The 25,278-nt window shown below is 36.8% G+C and overlaps 2 protein-coding genes across 3 annotated transcripts in view; one reads left to right on the forward strand and one right to left on the reverse strand.

Annotated features, from left to right (window-relative positions):
• Nucleotides 1-630: 630 nt before the first annotated feature.
• LOC306868051 (centrosomal protein of 41 kDa) lies at nucleotides 631-7,121 on the reverse strand. Of its 2 annotated transcripts, none has more exons than XM_079414040.1 (11): nucleotides 7,026-7,121; nucleotides 6,563-6,626; nucleotides 6,423-6,470; nucleotides 5,603-5,664; nucleotides 5,081-5,147; nucleotides 4,525-4,675; nucleotides 4,033-4,202; nucleotides 3,870-3,937; nucleotides 2,931-3,045; nucleotides 2,510-2,725; nucleotides 631-2,018 (listed from the first exon to the last, which is right to left on the reverse strand). In XM_079414040.1, exons 1-11 carry the CDS (start codon nucleotides 7,056-7,058, stop codon nucleotides 1,888-1,890), a joined length of 1,125 nt encoding a protein of 374 aa, XP_079270166.1. In that variant the 5' UTR covers nucleotides 7,059-7,121; the 3' UTR covers nucleotides 631-1,887. The 2 variants fall into 2 exon arrangements, with proteins under 2 accessions (XP_079270166.1, XP_079270167.1); XM_079414041.1 differs by having other exon boundaries at nucleotides 865-2,018; nucleotides 2,522-2,725; nucleotides 7,026-7,115.
• A 122-nt stretch (nucleotides 7,122-7,243) lies between these two features.
• LOC306868215 (POC1 centriolar protein homolog B) overlaps nucleotides 7,244-25,278 on the forward strand; it is a 34,413-nt gene continuing 16,378 nt past the window's right edge. Inside the window, exons 1-10 of the mRNA XM_079414295.1 lie at nucleotides 7,244-7,836; nucleotides 8,539-8,623; nucleotides 8,696-8,867; nucleotides 8,948-9,127; nucleotides 9,210-9,317; nucleotides 9,391-9,506; nucleotides 9,608-9,741; nucleotides 10,341-10,409; nucleotides 10,492-10,644; nucleotides 10,850-10,927. Coding sequence (XP_079270421.1) covers nucleotides 7,822-7,836; nucleotides 8,539-8,623; nucleotides 8,696-8,867; nucleotides 8,948-9,127; nucleotides 9,210-9,317; nucleotides 9,391-9,506; nucleotides 9,608-9,741; nucleotides 10,341-10,409; nucleotides 10,492-10,644; nucleotides 10,850-10,927 — 1,110 coding nt within the window. The 5' untranslated portion in view covers nucleotides 7,244-7,821. The remainder of the gene's footprint in view (nucleotides 7,837-8,538; nucleotides 8,624-8,695; nucleotides 8,868-8,947; nucleotides 9,128-9,209; nucleotides 9,318-9,390; nucleotides 9,507-9,607; nucleotides 9,742-10,340; nucleotides 10,410-10,491; nucleotides 10,645-10,849; nucleotides 10,928-25,278) is intronic.

Here is a 25,278-nt window from a genome sequence, read left to right on the forward strand (position 1 = left end):
GGAGTTAAAAAGTTGTTTTATAATCTCACCTGTATTTTCTCTTAAAGCTTCTGCTAAAAATATTTTCATACAATGTGCAAAACATAAGGCTTAGCAACCACGAACACTACAACACTATAAAGTAAATAGAGTCCTCGGAGGCTCTTTTCTCTTCAGTTGCAAGTTGGATATAAAATATAGCTTAGTAACAATATGGCACTGATACAGTACAGTAATATTAATCTCAAAGTCCTCTGTGACTATTTCCACTACAACTGAGAAAGTAGCGAAATAAAAGTAACGCTGGTTAATATTACGGAATAGTGCAACTGACCAATCAATATCGAGTATTACATGTAGTGTAAGACAGAGGTCTTCAACCCTGTTCCTGGGGACCCACTATCCTGAAGAGTTTAGCTACAACCATAATCAAACACACCTGAAGCGGCCAATCAAACTCCTCTAGACTGCTTGAAAATTGTAAGCAGGCAGGTGTGCTGAAGCCGGTTGGAAATAAACTTTCCAGGAGAGTGGGTCCCTAAGAGCAGGATTGAAGACCTCTGGTGTAGGATATCTGAAGGTCCTAATTTAGGTGCCAGTTGCATAAATATAGTAGCTACAAGCAGTTAATCAATGGGAACTCTTACTTTTCAGTTCAAATAACCTACATTTTTGGAATTTATTTGTTTTGAAGAAAAAACAAAAAAGTTTTGCCAGCTGAATAATTGGTATGTTGTTAAACATCTGTACAATCCATTGCACGCACTGTACTTGTATCCCTTACACAGCTTTGTTTTCATCCCTGTCAAAAATTACATATGTCGCTCTGTACATAGGCCTACATGAGAAATAGACTGTTCTTAAAAAATCACTTAGGTGTCATTTGGGTCTACAATATAAAATTGACTTTATTCAGCCTTCAATAAAAATGAAACAAACTAGGTAGTTTTCATTGAATAGATTAACATTAAATTACTTAATTGGTCAATAAAACAAAGTCTACAATAGAACAGGGATAACTGATTTCAGTCAATAAGCACATAAACACGGACAACTAAGGCCAAACCAAGCACCTTCTACCACTTCATGTACACATTCCATATACAATGACAGCAATAAATGCACTTTAAGTTCCTTCATCAGGCTCTGCAACAGACAAAGCAAAGTTTCACACAGAAACATCATCTTCATTAATGCCCGCAATAACATCTACAATTCATAACATTCAAATCACAGTTCAGTAGATGCCGATTATGAAGGAAAATTCTCCACTGGCTCGGAGAGCATTAACCATTAAAATAAACGCACCGAACAAACAGAGAAGCTCTGGCTTTAAGGCAAGATCAGCACATCTATAATATTTCTAAAGCACTGCGGCATACATACTGTACCTACTGAGCAAGTAAACCTACAGAATGCTCAATGAACAAATCACGTCATAGCACAGTTAAAGCAATTTTTAAAAAAGTCCTTCCACTAAGACCTGCTTACTTACATAGAAGAAACTACATATGCATTAAAAGGGATGAGATGTCAAACCCTAGACATCTTGTACCATCATTATAATATAAACGGCAAATGATGCCAAAAAAATTGACAGTGGCAAATTAGAAACAGATTTAGATATTAAACATGTAGTTTGGATTTGAAGTCTGCAGTGCAAAGATATGTGAATAAACTAAAATAATAATAAAACAGTGCCATTTGTGTGTACCACCAGAACCAAGAAATGTTCAGCTTCTCCCAGTGTAGTTCTGAGAATGTGCGTGTGGCATAATAAGAGTGAACTTAAAAAAAAAAACCCAGTAGATTAGAGTGTCCATGTTCACAGGAATCCTGCAAAAGTAAAATTTAAAAGCTTTATTTGCATTAGAGTGAAGATGACAATGATGAAGGAGAAACTGAGGGTTATTTCCAAGGTCGACTACTCCGTGAACGAGCACTTTCTGATCCTGCTATGGATGAGCCCTGTCGACTGCTCTGAACTGTAGACGCTTTGGAGCGAGCGCTGCTAGTGGACATTCTGCTGCTGAGACGACCTAAGATGGGGAGAAAAGTAATAATCACAATAGTGAACAGTAAAAAAAAAAAAATACACATTATTAAAAACTGACCATTTATAATATTTGATAATCATGGCAGCAAATCAGCATTTTAGAATGATTTCCAAAGGACCATGTGACACTAAAGACTGGAGTAATGGCTGCTGAAAATTCAGCTTTGCCATCACTGAAATAAATGACCTTTTAAAATACATTCAAATAGAAAACAGTTCTTTTAAACTCCAATCATTTTTCACAATATTACTGTTACATATATGCAGCCCTTATGAGCATAAGATATAACATATATTACATTTATTGTATGTAAGCGTGGCTCAAAGAATGAAATGAAACATGTTCCTATTGAATCATTTTCCAAGAAATCATACTGAGATGGCTGTGATTGCATTTAGATATCTACTGGTAAACTGTTTGTAATGCAGTGAAAATGATTTGTTGGTTTGATCAGATTTGAAATGATGACTCACTGCTGGGCTCACTGGGTATGTAGACTTCCTCTAGGTAATGCTGGATTTTGCTGAGGTCTTCTGAGGTGAACCGCCACTTTTTTTCTGCTGGCTGTGACGTCTGCTGTGGAACCGATCGCTTACGACCTCCAGGTCCCGAGGGTGACGGCAGACAGGAGATGTGAATGGAGCCAGTTGCCATTCCCTCAGGGAACTTCTGAGCAACCACTTTTAAACCTTTTTGAGAAAGGAAAAGAGAAGTTAATGACATCAGGGTATCTCATACTGACAGGATGAACCCACATGCATGTATTAGAGATCCCTGAGACTTCAATGATCTATTTATAAATATATTAAACTGAAAAGGAAATTCTTATTTTCCCCTCACAGATTTTTTTCATGATGGACTTCTGATTGCTATCAGTCTTTTGTCTGAACTCACCCCCTGACAACATGAAGAGATTCTCGAAGCCTCTCTCGCACATGGTGGTGGCGGCTTGACTTGCTATCCTCTCATCCTCATCATACAATATTATGATCTTTCCAGATGCATTTTTCTGCATAGTTGTAAAAGATTGTAACACTAGCAGTGGGCATGAGTACATAAGAAATACAGCTGAAGTCAAACGTTTACATATACCTTGCAGACTCTACAAAATGTTGATTATTTGACCAAAATAAGAGGGATCATACAAAATGCATGCTATTGTTTATTTAGTGCTGACCTGAATGAGATATTTCACATAAAAGATGTTTACATATAGTCCACAAGAGAAAATAATCATTCAGGTAACAACACAGTATTAAGAATCAAGTGTATATAAACTTTAGAACAGGGTCACTTTTATACATTTATTTTTATATAGTATTTTCTCTTATGGACTATATGTAAACATATTTTATGTGAAATATCTCATTCAGGTCAGTACTAAATAAACAATAGCATGCATTTTGTATGATCCCTCTTATTTTGGTCAAATAATCAACATGTAAACTTTTGACTTCAACTGTAAATCATTAATCATAAAAACACAGTAACAGTGTGACTTAATTTTTTTTTTTCAACATTTGATTTTTACAATTTCAAGAGACTGTTTCAATGCCATCTATTAATGAATACATAAATATTTTATTAATTCATTGTTCATGTATGAAATAAATTATTCATTTATTTCTTCACATATATTATTCAAGCAAAAAAGAAAAAGAAATATGCTACAAACTGCATTTCATACATGCAAAATAAATAAATAAAATTATATATTTAAAAAATATTATTTACTTATGCGCTAATGTTTATTACATGTGCAGTATAGGTTTGCAATATGATGCAATAGAGAACAAACATTTTCAAATTCACATTTCAGGAATAAAAGGATACATAATCGAGAACTTCTTTTGTGTAGGGGTTCATTGTCCTTGATAAGGTCGCAATGGGGTAACTATATGCTGTAAGCGAGATACAATTATTAACAGATAACATTAATATTAATGATTTTAATGTCTTTTATTCTTTGAGCAAAGTTTCCAGGTAAGTTTCCTACCACTGATAATATGGCACTGGTCATACTGTTCTCTGTCCCGCACATCCAGCAACAGATATGGGCAGTCAGAGTAGGGGCACTCTGTGATGTTGGAGGTAGACACTGGAGAGTTTTGGATGCTCTTCTGTCTGTTCTTGTCCAGATCCATTTCTCCCACGCCACTGATGACACTATGAATGAGCCCAGAGATTCTCAGTTACACCGAGTGAGGACAGTCAGGGGTTCTCACTGTTACAGGCTAGATCTCATTGTTTTCCCCCCACAGGGTCTCTGAGGACGGAGTCTGATTGCACTGACTGCCCCTAAACAAGCTCAACGGAGCTTGAGGCCATGAGAAAGCAGCCCAGCCAATCAGAGCTCTTGTGAGCGCACAATAGAGGAAATGTTAGAGGGGGCATCAGTTAGATGCATAAAATGATATTCTGATGTGGCTGGTTGAATTAAAGAGATAGCTTTATGTGATTGTTACAAACACAAAGGTGATTCGGCTACCTTTGGAGTGTAGATCTAGGAGAAAGTGCAGTGTCGCCGGATTCATCATTGTTGATACTCTGTGGGGGAAGAAGCGTTGGCTGGGGGGAGCCATTCGTCTGATCAGAGAGACGGTCGAGGCCCGGTGATGCAGAGAATATTGAAACATCATCTGAAATCATATACAAAAAATGAAAACAACCACAAATGATTGTCAGGGAGTTTCTATGCATTTGCTAAAGTATGGAGCCCCTAAGGCAACATGGTGATGGAAAAAAAAAGCACTATACATTTTCCACCCATCTCGCAATATTTTTGCATGTCCCAGATAAATTTTTAGTTCAATTGCAAACTTTTAAACTTTTGTGTTCCCCTGATGACCTGTATTTGCTCACAGAACTTTAGCTTTCTCTCACAAAAGTATTTCGTTACACCAAGAAACTTTGTGATCACTTGCAAAATTATTGCTTTCTCCCAAACTTTTTCTTTGTTCACAAAATAATATAATAATAATGATGTCAGCAAAAACTACTAATAAAAAAAAATCGAGTCACATAAAAGAGAAATGAAACTCTACCTTCTAATCCCATCATTTCATCTTCAATGTTGTCATTCTGATTTGACACTGAAGCAACTTGGATTACCTGGGAAAAAAAGATATAAGACATATAAAAAACAAAAGCATATATTCAGGAATATATTAAAATACACCACTGTTCAAAGATTTTTTTGTGAAATTAAAACTTTTATTCAGCAATGAATGACACAGTAAAGGCATTTATACTGTTTATTTCAAATGAATGAAATTAAACTTTTCCACAAAAATATTAAGCAGCACAACTCTTTTCAGCATTGATAATAAGAAGAAATGTTTCTTGAGCAGCAAATGAGCATATTTGAATGATTTCTGAAGGATTAGGTGACAAATGGCTGCTGAAAATTAATCTTCGCCATGACAAGAGCAAATTACATATTAAATTAAATTTAAAAAAAGAAAACAGTAATTTTAAATTGTAGTAATATTTCACAAAAATACTGTTTTTACTATACTACAACTGAAAGTAAACAGCATGCTCTATTTAATTTATTTTTCACATACCAACTGTGCAAATGTAGTCACTTTCAGTCTTTTAAAAAGCTCGTCCTTCCTATATCTGTAGTCTGAAAAACAAAAACACATAATAAGCATGCATTTCAAATTATACAGAGCTGTTGCACAGAATTTAACAACAATTTTGATGCAATTTACCTGGATCCTGAGTGTTACCATTGCTATCTTCATTTAAAGACAAATCATTTAAATTCACTCCCAATATATAAAACTCCATTTTAATACCAGTTAAACTTGCTTTTAACATGCCAATTGCTGCTACAAACTGAGCCGAGCTCTGCCAGCATCTCTTTATATCTTTGGCAAGAAGTCCATAGTCCAGCCTCACCACCAAACCCACTGTAAGATGCCAAGTGACACCGCTGGATGAGGTTATACATCTCAGTTTCACTACAGACAGCCTCAACAGAGGAATTACTGTAATCTACAGAACAATTACCATCCTCTGCTCATGTACCAAAAGAAGGAAGGATTGCTTATCCTTGAGAAATCACAAGGAACCTGTAACAAGATGACCAATGTGGGCAAAGGAGACTTTCTCTCCTTATCAAGTAAGTTAATATCAGTAGGACAAGCATATCTGGAGACAAAATAGCTGAAACAAGTCATTAAGTGCCTGTTCACACAAGATGCATTTTTGTGTCACTCTGCACTGTTTTGTAATTATTTTTTTAAAATGTAAATACGCCATTGTGATGCATTAGTTAGAATCACCCTTTACTTCTAAGTAAATGCACCATGACATTTTTTTATGTATCAAAGATATTTCTCCACTATAATATGTATAATTATTTAATGTATAACTTACTTTTCCTTGCCTCCTCTAGTCTCTCCATGTACTTTGTCAGGCTGGAGCCTAAAAAATAAACTGGGTTAATCATCACATATTTTTTCATATACACAAAGGATAATCAAATATGTTTATGATTTCACAAAAAAAGTGAATACCTGTATCAAGTCGTGTTTTTACATGTTGATATTTTGGATTCTGAGGAATCCTCTTCTTTAAATACTGAGGGAAAAGAAGCATCCATTTCAAGAAAACAATTTACAGATAATGTTAAATGCATTGTATAAATGTGATAAATGTTAATGAATGTGATTCTCATCACATTCTGAGAATCAGTGTTTATGAAAGCCACTGTAAGATCTAATGACATCCATTAGATTAGACAGAAGGTTAATTTATTGATAAACATTGTTACGAATGAATACAACACGAAAGCATCAGCAGTAAACTGGTGTTGATGGACAGATGTATGTATGTGATGGCAACAGAGGAGCAACACCGGTGTCACATTCCCTTTAAACCGCAGCTCTCCATGTCAAACATTCATGAGCTAGCTTTTAAAATATTAAAAACATAACATGTTGTTCAAATTGCATTTTGCATAAAAATAAACCCACTGACCTTTGAGTCGCCAATCCCCTGCTTCACCGACATCTTCCAGCAGCTGAGCTTCGGCGGCTAACGTTAGCTTCCAAAATCAAAACTCAAAGCTTCGCCTCTTTGAGCGACGCCTTCACGGATTGGTCGGTTGATTTGAGGATCCAATCAACGACTGCGTTCTTATTATCTCAATGTTGAGTTCTACGAGTTTACCGTTTGGATTGTTGCTAAGCAACGGCGTTGTTTCCAATGCTGTTTTATTCTATGGTTACAACTCTGCAGTGACAGAGAGCCGTTGGCCGTTTTTATTTATTACAAGCTTTTGCAGATCGATATGTTTTTTGTTTGTTTGTTTTTTCAAATAATTTCTCTGAAGACATTATTTGTAATATTTGGCTGGGATATGCAACTCGCTGACTATACAGACAGTATAATCTTCGCAAGACAAGCTTGCAAATTTTAGATTTAATCCCAACACGCCTTCTGTTGCTTTAGGAGGATGGGGTACATTAGCGTTTTCCTTTGACTACATTAACTCAGACGTTTATATGTCTAAATTAGTATTTATCAGTCCAAATAGGGGTGTATACTTATAAATATTTAGACACAAACGGGATTTTGGGTTAATTTCTCGCCATTCTGTTGACCTATCCGCTCTGACTCGATGATTCTGAGCGGGATTTGTTTGGTCTGGGTAAAACGCGGCTTGTTTGACAGATGGGAAGTGGCTCAATATGAACGAGTTTCACTTATTTACTTCTAAATCCAAGACCAAACTGTACCAAATTCAGAAACTTTTTTGACTTTTATCGGAATAATGGCGTCTGTAATGGTAAGAAGACTTAACAGAAACATTTTAAAATGCGGATATGGGCATTTTAGTTAGTTAATGGTTTAATTAGCTCTGTGCACACTGTGCTGGAAAGTTTCGTGTTTATGTTTGTATATTTGGATACATTTTTTGGTTATATTTGTTCGAATTCGAAATTGACCTCGAGGAATTGACCAAAAACAATACAATTAACTATCACTAACAAAAACGTGCTATGAAATTAGCGTAGTTTTAGACATGGTACTACCATCATGGTGTTTTGGACATGTACCGTGGTATTACCATCGTTTGTTGGACATGTACCACGTTAATACCATGATTTTATTTTTAGAAAATACACCATTGTGTTACATCAAGATAAGATGGGGTCCAAAAGGCTGATTCCAGACTGGATTTATAAAAACTTTTTTATGAATGCTTATACAGTATATGTTTATATATATATATATATATATATATATATATATATGTGTGTGTGTGTGTGTGTGTGTGTGAGAGAGAGAAATATAACGTTTTAATGATATAGGAAATGTAAAAATATTGTAAAGAAAAATGTTTTATGTATATTCACTCACATTATGCTAAAATATAATTTGCACTGGAAAAAAAGCTTGTCTATAAAAAATAAAAAAAATCAATAAAAGTAACATTTAAATTTTGTCAGACTTTTGGAATAAATGTTTATGATGGCTTTTTTTTCAGGAGGATCCTACGCTTGAGAGACATTTTAAAGGTCACAAAGATGTTGTTTCCTGTGCCGACTTCAGCCCCAATAATAAACAGCTTGGTATGTCATATTTGTCTTCTTTTTTCTCGTCCGAGAACATCCTAGTTTATCCACTTGCAACTTCTCTTGCAGCTACTGGATCCTGTGACAAGAACCTTATGATCTGGAACCTCACTCCTAAAGCCAGAGCGTTCAGGTTTGTGGGTCACACAGATATCATTACAGGTGTCCATTTTTCTCCAAGTGGTTCCTTGGTGGCATCTTCATCCAGAGATCAAACGGTTCGACTGTGGACGCCCAGCATGTGAGTGAGAACAGATGCCCACTTTCGAGTTTCAGTGTATTATTTGTATCTAAATGCATTACCCTATATGCGCGTTGCAGAAAAGGCGAGTCGACTGTGTTCAAAGCCCACACAGCGAGTGTTCGAAGCGTTCAGTTCTCCAGTGATGGCCAAAGGCTGGTCACGGCTTCAGATGACAAATCTGTGAAAGTGTGGGGTGTCGAACGGAAGAAATTCCTCTACTCTCTCAACCGGCACACCAACTGGGTGCGCTGTGCACGGTATAACATTATGCGTGTAACCTTTCTGGTTTGTCACATTAAGTGGGATTTCTCTCATTGTCACTTGGTCTGTCCCTGTCAGGTTTTCACCAGATGGTCGTCTTGTTGCTTCCTGTGGTGATGACAGGACGGTTCGCCTCTGGGATATATCCTCACGTCAGTGCATTAACATTTTCACAGACTACGGAGGGTGAGAATTGTTTGTTCCCAGAATCTTTGTTTTTTGGTTTCAAGTTAACTGATATTTCAAATTGTCTGTTTAGGTCAGCAACATTTGTGGACTTCAATTCCAGTGGCACGTGCATTGCATCATCAGGAGCGGACAATACATTAAAAATCTGGGATATTCGCACAAACAAGTTAATACAACATTACATAGGTAGTAGAAATGAGTTTTTCACATCATACATGGTTATTTATTTTTAATAGAGTCAAGGACTAGTCTTGTTTTCAAGCATTTTACTTGAATTTATCTTGTAGTTCATAGTGCAGGGGTCAACTGCTTTTCCTTTCATCCATCCGGAAACTATCTCATCAGTGGTTCAAGTGACAGTACAATGAAGATCTTGGACCTCCTGGAGGGGAGACTCATTTACACCCTTCACGGCCACAAGGTGTCTCTCTCTTGCTAATAATTAATAATTTGAATCCCAACTGGAACAATTATGCCTTGTTTCCACTGAGTGGTACGGTACATTACAGTTCAGTACAGTACGATTCGGTACGGGTAACCCTGATCAGGTTTGCGTTTCCACTGCCAACAGTACCCTTTACTTGATAGGTGTGGTGTATGCTAGGTACCCCAACGAAAGGGTTCCAAAAAAGTGGTACAGTTCGCTATTTTGGTACCATTCACAACTTCTGACAATGGAAACGGACATAATTGCGTACGGTACGGTACTGTACCAAACCGTACCGCTCAGTGGAAACGAGCCATTAGGAATTCATCCAAAAGATCGAGGCATTAGGAATTCACCCCCCCCCCCCCCCCCCCCCCCCCCCCCCTCATGTCATTTCAAAAAAACATCTTGCTTTTTCAGTAGGACACAAAGGAGAATTAAATATATATATAAATGTACACAGGTTTTGCCAAACAGCTAACATTATGATTTTGTTTCCAATTTTTCAATTAATTAATTTTATTTTAATTGTTTTTTAACATCCCACTCTTATAGGAAAAGCCCTAAAATATCTTTTTTCCCCCTGCTCCCAGGGTCCAGTGCTGGCTGTGGCGTTTTCTAGAGACGGAGGTCTGTTTGCTTCAGGAGGTGCTGATTCTCAGGTAATCGTGACCTAATGATTGTTTTACCAAACAATCGCTACCAGGCTGATGTCACTCATGCTTGTGATGGTCTGGGTTTCAGGTTCTGATGTGGAAGACCAACTTTGATTCGCTGAATTACAGAGATCTGTTGAGCAGGCACAGCAAACGAGTCACTCCAGATCCCCTTCCACACCTGATGGACATTTACCCTCGATCATCTCACCGACACAGTGCTCAGAATGGCACAGTAGAGGTCAGTGGCCACAGCTGCACTGCTACTACAATACCCATGTGTTTCACAAACAGTGCTGATTTTCCCTTCGGGGGTCGGTCGGTACAGCGTCAATGCTGTAGATCAATCCAGTACTTTTCAGTTGGTGTTTTAGCTCTGTGACGTGCACACTACATTCATGTTTGTATTAATCACTTGTTTGACGTCAATACTCTCATTTCCTTAGATTAATCCCATTGTTGCTGATACTCAGTCTGGTGACCCTCAGGTGGTTGAAGTGGGCCGTGTTCTTTTCTCCACAGCGGTAAGATCTTAACTCTGACAGGAACTAATTAATGTAATCAGAACTGTTTCAGTCCAAGCACTAGGGGGAGATATAGGCTTGCAAATGTTGAGCCCTCACTGAACAGTGTGCTGTCACTGCAGTCACTGACATTTTTTTTTTTTTATAATCACTCCTTGCCACATCTGTATTTATCAGTATTTTTAACATTATTATGGTTTTGTCTACTCTATCCACTTCTGTTCTCTGGCAAATGTTATTCGCTTTCTAATACAGTGGGGTTTAAAAATCGGAGACCACATTAAAAATCTGGCATGCTGCCATGAAAGGAAAAGGAAGACAAAATCTTTAGAAATGATTCAATTTGTGTTAATTTTCCACTATGGTTTTCACTCAAATTCCTATTCTTATGTATAATTTGTAATGAAAATAAATGTATATTGAATGTAATTATGAAATTATTGTCAGTATTAATTGTTTTCCCTCAAATTGATATTTTGATGCTATCATTTGTAATGAAAAATTAAATGTTTATATTAAATATAATTATTAATTTAAGTTTTTTTTTTTTTGTTAAACTTCTAATACTATAATTTGTTATTAATAAAAAAGTAATAATATATCATATAAATATATTCAGTTAAAAAATGCAAAACGGAAGCATTTGCGCTTGTGGCCTCAGATTTTTGAACCCAACTGTATAATTATAGTGAATAAGGCACATGATTACTACATTATTACTATTAGCAGGTTTTCAGAAAAACAATCTGTGTTCCTTGTTCTGATCCGAATTATGGGAATGTCCTCATGCTTCCGTGCAAAATGCTGTGCTTTCTGCTTTACAAGCAGATTGAGGAAATGCTGCGAGACGGCACACAACAGACTGTGTGTGCCTCGCGTGTTTACAGGAAGTCTCTTTCTCTGGCCCATTCTCTCCCCCCTCTTTTTTTATTTTTATTTTTTTTGAGTGCACTAATTCTGGCTGTGTAGAGTAGCTCGAGCGTGAAAGTAAAAACACACCGAGCACCCACACGTGCCTAAAGCTGGGCTCTGATGTGACCTCACTTTGCCGCTGGAGCCATAGACTAATAATAGACTCCTCCACACTGTGACTTCAGCTCTCTCCCTCTCTTCCATTTGTCCCTTTTGTCTGCACACACTGTACTGCATAGAGAAAACAATTGTCCAGCTTGGATGCCTGCACACTCATTGACTAGTTGATTAGTTCTGCCACTAGACTCACTGGATATATGTTGACTAGTTGTTGATCATGTGACTTCAGTTGCACTTGTTCTGTGTTAAGTCCCAGCTAGTGTTGCTATGGCTCTTTAACCACATTCATGTTTTTGCAAATCGTATCTGGATTTGATTCACAAGCTTCAAATTCAGTTCCGATTTAAATTCAGTTTGATCAGATTCTGTATAATTGGGTGTATTTCAGTTATTATGATGAGATATGAAAAACATTTGCTCTCTGCTAATGCGGTAAATTACACAGGATAGAGTTTGGGACTATTTTGAACCAGTCTTTTTAAACTAGTCATTAAAGGAATCAGCTCATAGTAGTCATTTGTTTGTGAATCAAACTATATTGGGTGAACCACCTCTTGCCAAAAACAAAAAAAGGCTGCTGAAGCTGCATGGCACATGGTGAGTCATTCACATAAGGTAAACATTAACTCACTGACTATGACAAGTCGACTAGTAAAAATTAGCCATAGTGCACATGTTCTCTCTTTCCATTCACACTTAACAACATTGGCTCAGTCCAGTCCAGGATACCCTTCTGAATCTGACCTGTCAAGGCACATTTACAGAGAAACCCTGTCATTATCTGGCCCTGAGCATCCCACAGTCCCTTAGGGCAGAGTTTCCTCATTCTGCTTCCCTGCCTTTCGTGCGTGGGAGCAGAGACAGGAGGAAGTGGACGGCAAAGAGAAGTATGACCCGTGGCGCCTTTTTGTGTGACGCTTCCTGCCATCACTTCCTCTTGACTGACTCTCTCTGGATTCCTTTCGGTTTGAGAGTGTGTGTGTGTGTGTGTGCAGTGATGCGGTCTTTAATTGGTGGAACTCTTCAGCATTTTCGTCCTTGTTGACTCCCTGATGCATTACTTCTGCCATGCATAGGCAACATGAGAAATTCCAGAGGCATCTGAATAGCAACGAAAGGACCACGACCCAAATGATCCGAGAGCACTCAACTCACTGACAAGTATTAGCGTGCGTCAAAGAACTCCTAGGTCTGGTGGATAGTTGCGTGAATTCTTTTGTATCCCACTTCTACTGCTTTTCAACAGTTCATGCAAACGTTCTACTATCAATAAAAGCTGAAAATAAAATAAAATGCATAATATTACATGTTTCTATTAAAAAAATTATAATAATTATATATCAATATATTTATACCTTTTCTCACTTGTATCGTCATGTTTGTTTCTTTGAAGATTCGTACATTGAGTTAGTTGCAATTCAGTTACAAAAATGAATCACAATATATTGAATCTTGTATCACATTGTGAGGTAGTTGTTGATAATTGATGTATAGGATATTCAAAATATTAGAAATATTTTTAACAAAAATATCTACAGTACATCTTCATTATTGTAATCATTAGTAAAAAAAATAGCAAAATTAGCTTACTGCTACTAATACTACTATAATAATAGTTTTGTTCTATATAGTATTTTAATTAAGTACAATACAGAATTAATAATTTTTTTTATTATGAATAATTGTAATTTTTATGACATGCCATATTATCAGTAAAATAATTCTTCAGGTGCTAAAACAAAAGTAAAATCATTTGCACTCTATATATGGTAAAATTTAATTATTCAGGAAGCTCCACAAGGATGAATTATCACTTTTTTTTTTGTACAATATAAATTGGTACCACTTTATATTATGCCATGTACAAAAAATGAGTTGTTTGGTACAATGTATTCATTTTGTATTGCAAAACATTTAGATGTATTGACAGAAATTATATATAGATGTAATTGCATACAGGTATTTTTTTTTTATAAAAGTACAATGTAAAACATGTACGTAAACGATAATTGCATTAAATCAAATGATTAATTTAAATGTTAGTACATAGTAGTTAAAAACATAATATAATGTGGGTCCTATAAACAAAGTGTGTGGAAAGTGTATGCATGCATACATGCATGTGTATATATATAAATATAGATATATGTACATATAGATATAGATATATATGTATATATACATAGATAGAGATACTGTATGTGTGTGTGTGTGTGTGTATATAATATATATATACCACATGTATATCTGAATTTGTGCACATTTAAAATGAGCTTTTACACTGTAAAAAATCTAAAGTTGAGAAAACTTAAAAGTTTAAGGCAACCAGCTTCAGCAGATTTGTGAGTTTCCTCAACTTATTTTTGTATGAGTATGAGTTTGCTCAACTTTTTGTTGAATAAACTGAATACAAGAAGTTGAGAACTCAAAAATCTGCTGAGTTTTCTCAACTTTTGATTTTTGTACTGTGAGAATTAAAATTGATTAGCAGGTGAACTAATCAAGATGAAACCTAATACTGCTGAACTGTTTTTATTTAATATTCTATAGATGATTAAATTATACATGCAACTCAGTGTGTGCATGTTTGTTTGAGGGTCTGTAAATGTGTGCGCACCACCTGGTATTGCGTTTCTGAAGGTTGCTTGTAGGGGTGACAGACAGGAAACAGGCAAAGAGCCTCTTCCTCTGTTGTAAAGAGCAGGAGATTGGGTGGCCGCGAGGTTTGGATACCAGCTTGAAGTCCTGCCACCGGCTCCGGTGACAAGACGTGACATGATGGAAGTAAATCGCTAAAGATAGAATGGCCCAGGGGAAGGTTCACTTTCCACCGGGAGAGCTTTGAGAAAGATAGCCTTACACGGAGAGAGAGTGACTTAACATCCTCAAGCAAAAAAACAAGAGCCGTCAGCAGGAAGCGCTCATTGATTTGAATCGCATTGCATTGGAAGACATCCGATGCATTGTTTGTGCGTTTACGAGCTGTTTGTTCTACCTATACGGTGAAGCATACATCACACCTTGTCATTGCTGAAATGTAGGTGGTAAAGTGTGGAAATATGTGTTATGTAACCGCAGTCGTGTTATCGCAAATTTCCTGTTGTTATGTGGGCAGCATGGGCACTGGCGTTATCGCACTTTTTCTGGATTCTCCTGAAAGTGCAGATAATATAAAAGGTCAATGCAAAAGTCTCATCCGGCCCATAATCCCCAGCACTGACCCAGGGACCTCAGACGGGGACTCTGGCAGACAAACAGGTGCTCGCACATCAAAGACACAGGAACCCGGGCAGGTTCATCACTTATTCAGTGTAGGGTGCACCCAGAACTCAGTGTGTCCGCCTTAATATTTCATCTGGTTTCTCACCCATTGTGTCCGTCTGCCTCTCTTCCTTTCTTTTTTCTCCATTAAATGTTGTTTTTCGTCCATCCCTTTCATCTTATTCATTCATCTGTTTTATCTGTGAGTTCCACCAAAGGCTATTGACCCCTGTTCTAGAATAGAGCCGTTCCATCCTTTGAGTCACACTGACACTTTAACTTAATGGCTGATCTCACTTCCTCTGTTAAAGCAGATGGTTCCTAAACAGTCCAGACCTCATCTTAAGTACCTGTCAAAACGGAGTACTGTCACATTAAGTGTAGAGTTGAAAGGACCTTATCTGAATCTTGCTTAGAGTCTGTTTTTCCTCTCTCACCTGACATTTTTTTTTTCCCTCTCTCTCTCTCCATGAGCTCTCTCAAGGGTATATGGTGGCCCGGAGGAGCACAGCTTAAAATACGCTGACAGTCCGTTGACATTGATTCTAAAAATAGTGGGCCTGTACTATTGCAGGTAACAGGGACACCTCAAAGGCAAACGGTGAGCTGCTGTCCTGCATTTCACTCACTGTGCTGTCCATCTACACCATGTCTTCCATTCAGATATTATTTACAGCAGAGCTGTAACATTCTAATTGTATAAGATTTTTTTAAATTTAAATATAAGATTTTTTGCTTTATTTTGTTTTTAATTAATATTATTTATTTTCATTTAACTGAATACACTTTTAAAAATCTTTAATTTTTTATTATTTTTTAATTTATTTACTCCAAATGTTTGTAAATGATGATTAGTAGTACTTTTCAGTGGGGAAAAAAAGAAGTTTTCTTTGTTTTCCCTATCATTCCAATAGTTGGGGTTTTTAAAATGTTTTTGAAAAGAAGTCTCTTGTTCACCAAGGCTGCATTTATTTGATCCAAAATACAGTGAAAACAGTAGTATTATTACAATTTAAACATACTTTTCTATTTTAATATCATTTGTGTTTTTTATTATAAATGTTTATCAGTTTATTACTAATATCAATGTTGAAAATAGTTTTGCTTTAATATGTTCATGCTAAACCTTGATTTTTTTTTTTTTTTTTTTTTTTTTTTTTCAGGATTCAAAAAGAACAGTATTTTTTTTAAAACAGACATTTGTTTACTTACTGAATGGAAGTATTAATTCCTTTTAAAAATCCAAAATGATCCCAGACTTTTGAAATGTAGTGTATTTTGGCTTTGTTTTATTTTTTTATTTATTTTATTTAATTTTCAAAACAACGCTCTTATGACTTTTCAGTTATGAAAAATATATAAAAAATTCATTGTTTATTTTATAAAATAAAATTATACACATTTAAATCTAACAGTTATGAGATTTCAAGAAATTTAAAAGCACACTAGAAACGGTTATATATCATATTTCAGCATTTTTACAGGGACATGCAAAGTTTATAAAATTTCTTGAGACAGCATTGAACCACTGCAATGAAAGAACAGATTAACTGCTCAATACTTTTGAATACCTACTCAATCCTTTATGATACCAATTATACACTTCTCAAAACAACAGGTTTGTGCATTATGAGCACTTTTATGCAGTAAAGTGTTTGTTTGTGTACATGCTATTTAACACCACAGCTACAGTATGGCCTCTTCAGAGCTGTGGAACCTCTGTGAAAACATAGCAATTAAAAACACAGGTCATCCCTCCATGACCCTGTGCTTTAATAGAGAGGTGCTGCATGCATGGTTTCGTGATTTATTCTGATGCTCCATTTTACTGTCGCTTTCCTCTTCACTTGTATGAGTTATTTTTAACGTAGCATGAATGGAAGGTGGAAGCGCCTCTGTGAACTGCGTAGGATGAGCTATCAAAACATCGCTTTTCACTGATGGAAAAAAATGAGCTAATTTTTCTAAGCTCAAAAACAGCTATGAAAACTAAACAAAAAATCTACCTACACAAACTGGAAAAATAGAGCTCAGGCTTAGATAAAACAAAAAATTTTCTCGCTTGGCATGAGTGTTTGAAATGAACAGGGGTAAGAAAACAAATCGGCTTCCTCTGAGTGAGAGTACAGGAGGGTCATGGGCTCCGGAGGTACAGCTGAAACTCAACGCTGGTCAGGGTTAGAGGGTAAGTTGCATCCCCCCGGCCCACCTGTTAGGAAGTCATTCATTTCTATTCCTAAACCAGCGTTCTCTCCCATCTCGTTCACTCCATCTCACTCTTCCTGATTCAAATGTTTCCCTTCTTCTCCCAAAGCTCTTGTAGTGTTGTAGTCTTTTTGTTTTGTATTGCTTTCTCTTCTGGGTCATTGTAAAAATATGGTAACAAACACAACACTCCTATAACTTTCCAGTTAGGAAAAATATTTAACATTTTCAAGAAACCTTATTAAAACATAGACAAACTTAAAAAAAAAAAAAAAAAAACTTTTTATAAAAGTACCTAGTCTATAATACGAGGGTGAGTAATGAATGACAGAATTTTTATTTTTGGGTGAACTGTCTCTTTAAAACAGTATTTTTAATTTGCCAGGTGTCTAAAGAAATATATCTTCCCCTTCATTTGACATACCACTTTCCTGTTTTTATGTTGTTTTGTGGTTTTTTTTTTTTTTTTGTTCTTTTTTTATTTGCCATTTGTTTTGATTGTTTTTTTTTTTTTTTAAAACAAACAAAATAATACAATGTCTTTAATTTGCCAGGTGCCTGAAAAACACATTGTTCCCTTCATTTTTTTTTGTTTTATTTGTGATTTTTGATTTGTGTTGTGTTTTGTTTTTCATTTCATTTTGTTTCATTTTTTTAACATTTTCATTTTAAAGATTTTTACAATTTTATCACATTTAAATAGTGTTGTTTTTGGCAGCCTGTTTTAATTTTAGTTTTAGTCGAGTCTTTGTGTGAAGCTGTCATTTTAGTTTTTATTAGTTTTAGTCACGTTCATACTCTTTAGTCTAGTCAAGTTTCAGTCAACTAAATGTCTGAGCATTTTAGTCTTATTTTAGTCAGAATTATCCATGACTATTTTCGTCTAGTTTTAGTCAACGAAAACTGATGACATTTAGTCTAGTTTTAGTCAATGAAAATTGCATTTTAGTCTCTTTTTAGTAATGCAGTTCTATTTAACCCAGTCAATATAGTATAAGTACCTAGTAGCAGTGGCATACCGTGGGGTTTTAGTCAGGGCCTTCAGTAAGCAACTGTAAACTACATCTTACACATCTCTGTTACAGCTAACGCAGCTATATGCATATTATGCCGCACACAGGCTCTCAACAAACAATGACGGCTGATCAACTAATTTAATAGTAGGCTAGATTGGGGTGAGTTAAATGCACAGTAAATTTCCCTACATGGTCAGTAAAAGTAATCCGCCAATACACGGGTCACTGTGCACATTCATGTCACTCTAAAATGACGACGCAACCAAAGCAGCAAAACTGTATAAACTCTGGACATCCACACACCACACCACAGTAATATCAACACACCACCTACACCTCCAGAACAATGTGCATGATACAATACTCATCAAATAATAAAGCACTCACCTGTCACTTGTAAATAAAGTCCATGGGTCTGTCATTCCATGCCCCTTTACTCGGATTTAAAAGTAAACAGCCAACAACATAACTTGTGCTCGGTGTTAGCTGTTAGCCACTCATAGTTGCAATCTTTGAAATGACGCATAAAACCTTTGCTGGCCTTTGTTAGCGAATTCACTTTGGGTGTAGGTCTTCCTTTCTCAGTTATTGTCTTTTGTCTGCAAAAGAGCGCCTTGAAGATTTTTAGTAGATCGCCAATAAGATCTGGGGAAGTCGTGGCCTAATGGTTAGAGAGTCGGACTCGTAATCGAAAGGTTGCGGGTTCGAGTCCCCGGCCGGCAGGGATTGTAGGTGGGGGGAGTGAATGTACAGCGCTCTCTCCACCCTCAATACCACGACTGAGGTGCCCTTGAGCAAGGCACCGAACCCCCAATTGCTCCCCGGGCACCGCAGCATGGCTGCCCACTGCTCCGGGTGTGTGTTCACGGTGTGTGTGTGTGTGTGTGTGTGCATTTGTTCACTACTCACTGCTGTGTGTGTGCACTTGGATGGGTTAAACGCAGAGCACCAATTTCGAGTATGGGTCACCATACTTGACAATACGTCACGACTTTACTTATCTGGTGTAGGCGCCGATGACTGCAGCTGTCATTTTCTTTTCGTTTACTTTCATGTTCGTACCTTGGAAATACCTGACTAAAGGGGCGGTCTAATGCTGGGGGTGGCACTGGGCACGTAGCTGGACCCAGAGGGCGGGCTGTCATTGAAAGTCAAAATTTGATTGGCTGATGATTCTGTCACTGCACTTTATTCTGTCAGGATATTCCAGTTCAACCTCAACTAAACTAATCATAGGAAATTTAGTGGACATTACACAAATGAAAATGATACCTAAATAATCAATAAAATTTTTTTTCACATAATTTTATTTTTTTATAGGGCCAGCAGAGAATGCCCTGCTTCCCCTGACGGCCCACCACTGCACTAGTAGTATAGACGAAACCAAAATTTTCTTTTAGCCAAACCCATTTCAAACAAGGTTATCTTATTATATTATTGTTACCTTATAGACTTAAGAATACATCCATTCCAGGCAAGGAAGACGCTCTGATTTGAATTTACAACATTTATTTTACCAACCAAACATGTTAACATGTTTGTTGTCGTCTTCTAAATAATGCCGCGAGTGGGGCTTGAGGAAGTGACGTCGCCTGCGTCTGTGCAGTGCAACCTGATGCAGCCCCAGAAGTGAGACACAGGAAACAGAAATACTGCAAAATAATAATAACGCAACTAAACGAGACGAAATAACGTTATAACATTTCATTTCGTCTTGTTTTGGTCAACGAAAATGAAGAGACATTTTAGCAGTTTTTATGTTGTAAACCACATTTAGTCTCGTTTTTATTCGTCAACAATAGACGAGACGTCAACACGTCAACTCGTTTTCGTCACGTGATAAAGGTTCATTGACGATGATATTTAGTCATAATTTTCGTTGACGGAAGCAACACTAGATGAAAACTGACCTGAACTGAATACGTAAGCATTTTTAAAGTCAGAAATCCATTATTTTTTTGAGAATGACCTTTATGCACTTACCTTCTTTCTATACAACATTTTACACTCTGTTCCTGTTTGTTTTTCCTGAAGTCTTTCACCATGGCCCTCCCTGCCTCTTCTTCTCACACCAACCCTTTCCGACTCTGTTTTCCTTTCTCTTTTACGCAAACACCACACGCACGTCGACAGCACCACTGTTGCCTGTTTGGTGTCAGCTGGCCTCAGCAGCTCACAATGAAACACGCGGGGAATGTCCGTGACCCTTTGAACCTCAACCCCTCTTGTCCAGCTCTCCCTGCCGCCCATTCCTCCTCTTCTTTAAGCCCCAACTTCCACCTCCAGCCACAGACCCGTGAGGGCTGTCAGGTGCCTCTCAGCCGACCCATCCGGGCCTTACAGGCTTAACCCTGCACAAGTCACAGCATTCTTCCTTGCCTCTGGGAAATGTGTTAGCATTACTCATTCTCTGCCCCCTCTAACCCCTCACACCTACTCCCTTGAAGATGAGGGTAAGTTTTCGGTTGAACTGGGCCATGGGGGCTTTGACGGGAGCTTTGAAAAGAGGCAAGGCCCAGCTGAAGTGCACTTAACCATAAAGCTCCACATTCCTCACAGGGCCTCCTCGTGCGAGAACAGTGACTACGCCAACCACATTATTCACGTCTATCTCAAACACTCTCCAAATATGCAGTGTTAAGAGATTGAGGTCAGTGCAGTCCTTATCTTAAAGTGCATTTAAGTCTGTTTACACATGACCTTTTAACCCTTCAAACACTGCTTTAAATGCATTTCCTTGGCGCGATGTTCCATTTTCGCAAGCTGATTTTAATGCAACCCGTAATTGTAAAAGGATTTTATAAAAAAAAGTCGTTTTTTTTTGTTGTCCGCCAAAATCTAGCGAAGTTGAACCATTTTTAAAGATGAAAACCAATGAAATCCTGCAGTGGCTTCCGAGTTATATGGTAGCATTCCTGTCGTCTTGCTGGCTCGCAATTAGCGACAAGCTCATTGTGTGTCGCAATTTCCCACAGCTACTTTGCAGTCAATTTGGTATTACCAAGTTCGAAAGCAGATTATCCAGCATTTGTGTAGCAAAGGGGTTTAGCTTAAATTAAATACCACACAGTGACCCTCTTGTTTCCGTGCATTTGTGAATTTACCTAGATTGCTTTCTGATGTTTGTAAGTGACTTGTTTTGCTGTTTTTAAGCCTGATAGCAAGCAGTAATTCAAAAGGAATTACACCAGTTTACAAAAAAAATTAAAAGCTCTAAAATGTGATGTGAAGTTTAGCCTGGTGCACAGGAAGGGATTAATGTATTTTTGTTGCTTTCAAGTAATTCATAAAATGTATATTTTTCAGCGTTTGTATGCTAACCATCTTGTTCATACTTGACGATTAAAGGGACAGTTCATCAAAACATGAAAATTCTGTAATTTATTACTCATTCTTATATCGTTTCAAACCTGTAAGACCTTCGTTCATCTTCAGAACACAGATTAGGATATTTTTGATGAAATCCGAGAGTTTTCTGACCCTGCATAGACAGCAACGTAACTGACACGTTCAGGGCCCAGAAAGGTTGTAAGGACATCATTAAAACAGTCCTTGTGACATCAGTGGTTCAACCATAATTTTATGAAGCTACGAGAATGCTTTTTGTGTTAAAAAAAACAAACAAAAAATGACTTTATTCAACAATTTCTTCCCATGGACTATTTTAACAATGTCCTTACTACCTTTCTGGGCCTTGAATGTGGTAGTTGCGTTGGTGTTTATGCAGGGTCAGAGAGCTCTCTGATTTTATCAAAATATCTTATTTTGTGTTCTGAAGATGAATGAAGGTCTTACAGATTTGGAACGACATGAGGGTGAGTAAATAATGACAGAATTTTCATTTTTGGGTGAACTTTCCCTTTAAGAATGAATTGCAGTCATTCATCGCTAAGACATACCATGATCTTAGGAATCCATAATATAATGGGTCCATTTCAGTTATCAAATTCTATTAGAGATTTAAAAAAAAAAAAATTGATATTGGATATTCAATTGTACTAGCTCATTTTCTCTATTTTTAGAGTTTAAATACCCCAAATAAATCGAGTGAATATTTTTGAGTAAATGTTATCTTTAGCAATTTAAAAAATTCATATCTATTTTTCAAACTGTTCATTGTAATGTTATGAAGCCTCATTTGTAGCATTTGAAATGATTAATTGTATTTTTATCTATTTATTTTCAATTTATTTGGACAAAATAGTACAGAATTTGTATATTTTGTCATTTTCAATATTGAAAAGTGTACCTTTACTTTGGGTTAACACTTAATGAATATTCCACTGCGCTAGCAGCCCAAATTCTGAGGTATTTTGCATATATGAGACTTATTTTATTGACATATGATGGTTATATGATGTGTGCGATGACGAGGCAGGTTATTGGGTGCCAGTGTGGGGCCTCTTTTCCATCAGGCCCGGAAGCTAAATCACCATTAGCACAGAACTAAGAGAAACCTCCACAACCTGAGAAATGACCCAAGGTCAGAATCTCTCCATCTATCTGCTCTATTGAACTTTTTGCCCAAATCATTGTTTAGAAACCTTTAGACAGCCCTGGAATGGTACCAACTGGCAATTTTTTTGTATGTCATATAGGTTTCCTTGTCATGGTTTGTTTATTATATGCTGTATCATATAAAGTAGAAAATACAGTTATTGGGAGAAAAAATATGTAGATACATATTTTCCCCAATATCTGGATTTTTACATCTAGTAAGATGCCCGATTCTGAAAAGCTGAACCTATTTTACTATTTACAGTTTCGAAACATACAAAATGATTGGATAATTTAACATAACTACCAGCGACTCCAATTTCTAATACCTTTTTATCTTCCTGACTCGTGACATGCTTCCAGACCTCGAGTTAGCATATTCAGACACTACAGCCATCTGAAATCTCATTATCCCTTCTTCATTGGGCATTGCATGATTGTATTTTTAGAAACCTGCACCGCTGCTGGGGGGAAAATTGGTTGCTTGCTTCACCTCCGCTTCCCTCACATCTCTCATGAAGACTGCATTCATCCCACTCGCTCTGCCACTTTCTCTTTGTGCTATTTACGGACTACCTCATGTGAGGGCAATGAGTTAGGAAACACGCTTAACAAGCGCTTCGCTGATGTTCCTGATTTTGCATGGATCAATCGGATTAGCCAGAATCAAATTACAGGATGTGCATCCCTAGAATTGACTGGCACGGTGGAAGTCATATGTCCTGCAATGTTCTCTCTGTGTTTTGGAGAGTTGACACTGCCCTCGTTTTCTTACTTTTGCTCAGCCAGATGTGTTGAGGCTTAACTTGGGAGTACTCACTGTATATTATACATAATGGAGGGTTTACATCTTGCAGGCAACTGCATGAAGTATAGACACGGGTAATCATTACTACTAAAATCTGGCTAGACAAACTATATGCTTTCAAATTAAAACTCTATCTATGTTATAGAGATGGGTAGGATGGTCAACTAGTCATCCAACAACATTGTGGGCGTGAGGTCTGAGGCTGAGACTAGCCCTGGCCCAACAGGCCATCTGTATTGATGCCATGTGTCTATCACTATGTTTGTATCAGTGCATCACCCCATCGTGAAAAAACAGGTGTTGTGGAGTATTGTTGGGGTTAAAAAGGGGTCATCAGGCCAAGTGATCACCTCAAGTAAGTGAAGCCATTATGGAGGTCACTCAGCAGGAGTCCTTGTTGAATCAGATACCACAGAAAGAACTGCTTTGAATTTGAAATTACCGTATTGCTGAACCCACTTTGGTTTCGGGGAAGTCCTCTGCTGCAACCCCTTTTAACACTGGAATCTTTTATTGACTTACTGTAAATAGCCTTGTGTTTCGGTTGAACCGCAGTATTGGGTCTCCGCTGCCTGACCACCTTCAGTATTACCACAAATGTAAACAGTGGCACTTACTTTAGGTTGCAGAGTGAAGATCTGCTTGACCTCATCCTAACCTTCAAGGAGGTGATGGAAGAATTGTGGAGGAATTGTGTAGGTGACTCTCTCATGTTTACTTACCCAAGCGCGTCTGCATTTTTTCCAGGCCACTGTTGGAAACATCTGTCTCCCCTCTTTCCCATCATTCTCTTGACCTGCATTGACCCCGTCAAGGCAGTAGTGGGTCAGGTGTCAGGCACAACGCTCATTCTGGACATGCCACACCATTTTCACTTCCTGATTTTTATTATTTTTTTCTCCTAACTGATTTGCGTCATTCTAGTACATGGAGGCATAGGGAAGGAGATGCCAGTGTTTTTTTGTCTAGGGATAAAATTTGCCACTAGTTTCACACCGGTATTGTTGTTATTATTCCAGCTAATATTAAAATAATAATATTATTATTATTATGATCTTTACTACTAATTGTATTAATAACAACAAAACAATATATAAATATTAACAATATATAATACTTAAAATATATCATTATTACTACTGCTAATAATAATTGTATTAATATCAATAATACTATATAAATAACAATATCATACTTAAAATATATTATCATTATTCCAGCTAATAATCCTATTGTTGTATTATTATTATTATTATTATTAGTAGTAGTAGTAGTAGTAGTAGTAGTAGTAGTAGTAGTAGTAGTAGTATCTCTACTAATAATTATATTAATAATAACAGCAATAGTGTATAAATATTAACAATATATGGTACTTCAAATATATTATTATTATTATTATTACTACTACTGCTAATAATAATTATATTATCAGTAATAATATATCATACTTCTTGTATTTAATATATTGTTATTATATATTATATATTCCATCTACTAAATCAAATAATAATAATAATAAAATATGTACATCT

Source organism: Barbus barbus, assembly GCF_936440315.1.
Source record: "Barbus barbus genome assembly, chromosome: 50".
NCBI classification, from domain to species: Eukaryota; Metazoa; Chordata; class Actinopteri; order Cypriniformes; family Cyprinidae; genus Barbus; species Barbus barbus.

Excerpts from the sequence above, each read along its gene's own strand:
- LOC306868051 (XM_079414040.1), bottom strand. The coding sequence starts at position 7,058 with ATGTCGGTGAAGCAGGGGATTGGCGACTCAAAG. Across the intron at positions 6,471-6,562 it reads AAAAACACGACTTGATACAG|GCTCCAGCCTGACAAAGTAC; the intron begins GTATTCACTTTT and ends TTTATTTTTTAG. Across the intron at positions 2,726-2,930 it reads TCTCTTCATGTTGTCAGGGG|GTTTAAAAGTGGTTGCTCAG; the intron begins GTGAGTTCAGAC and ends TTTCTCAAAAAG.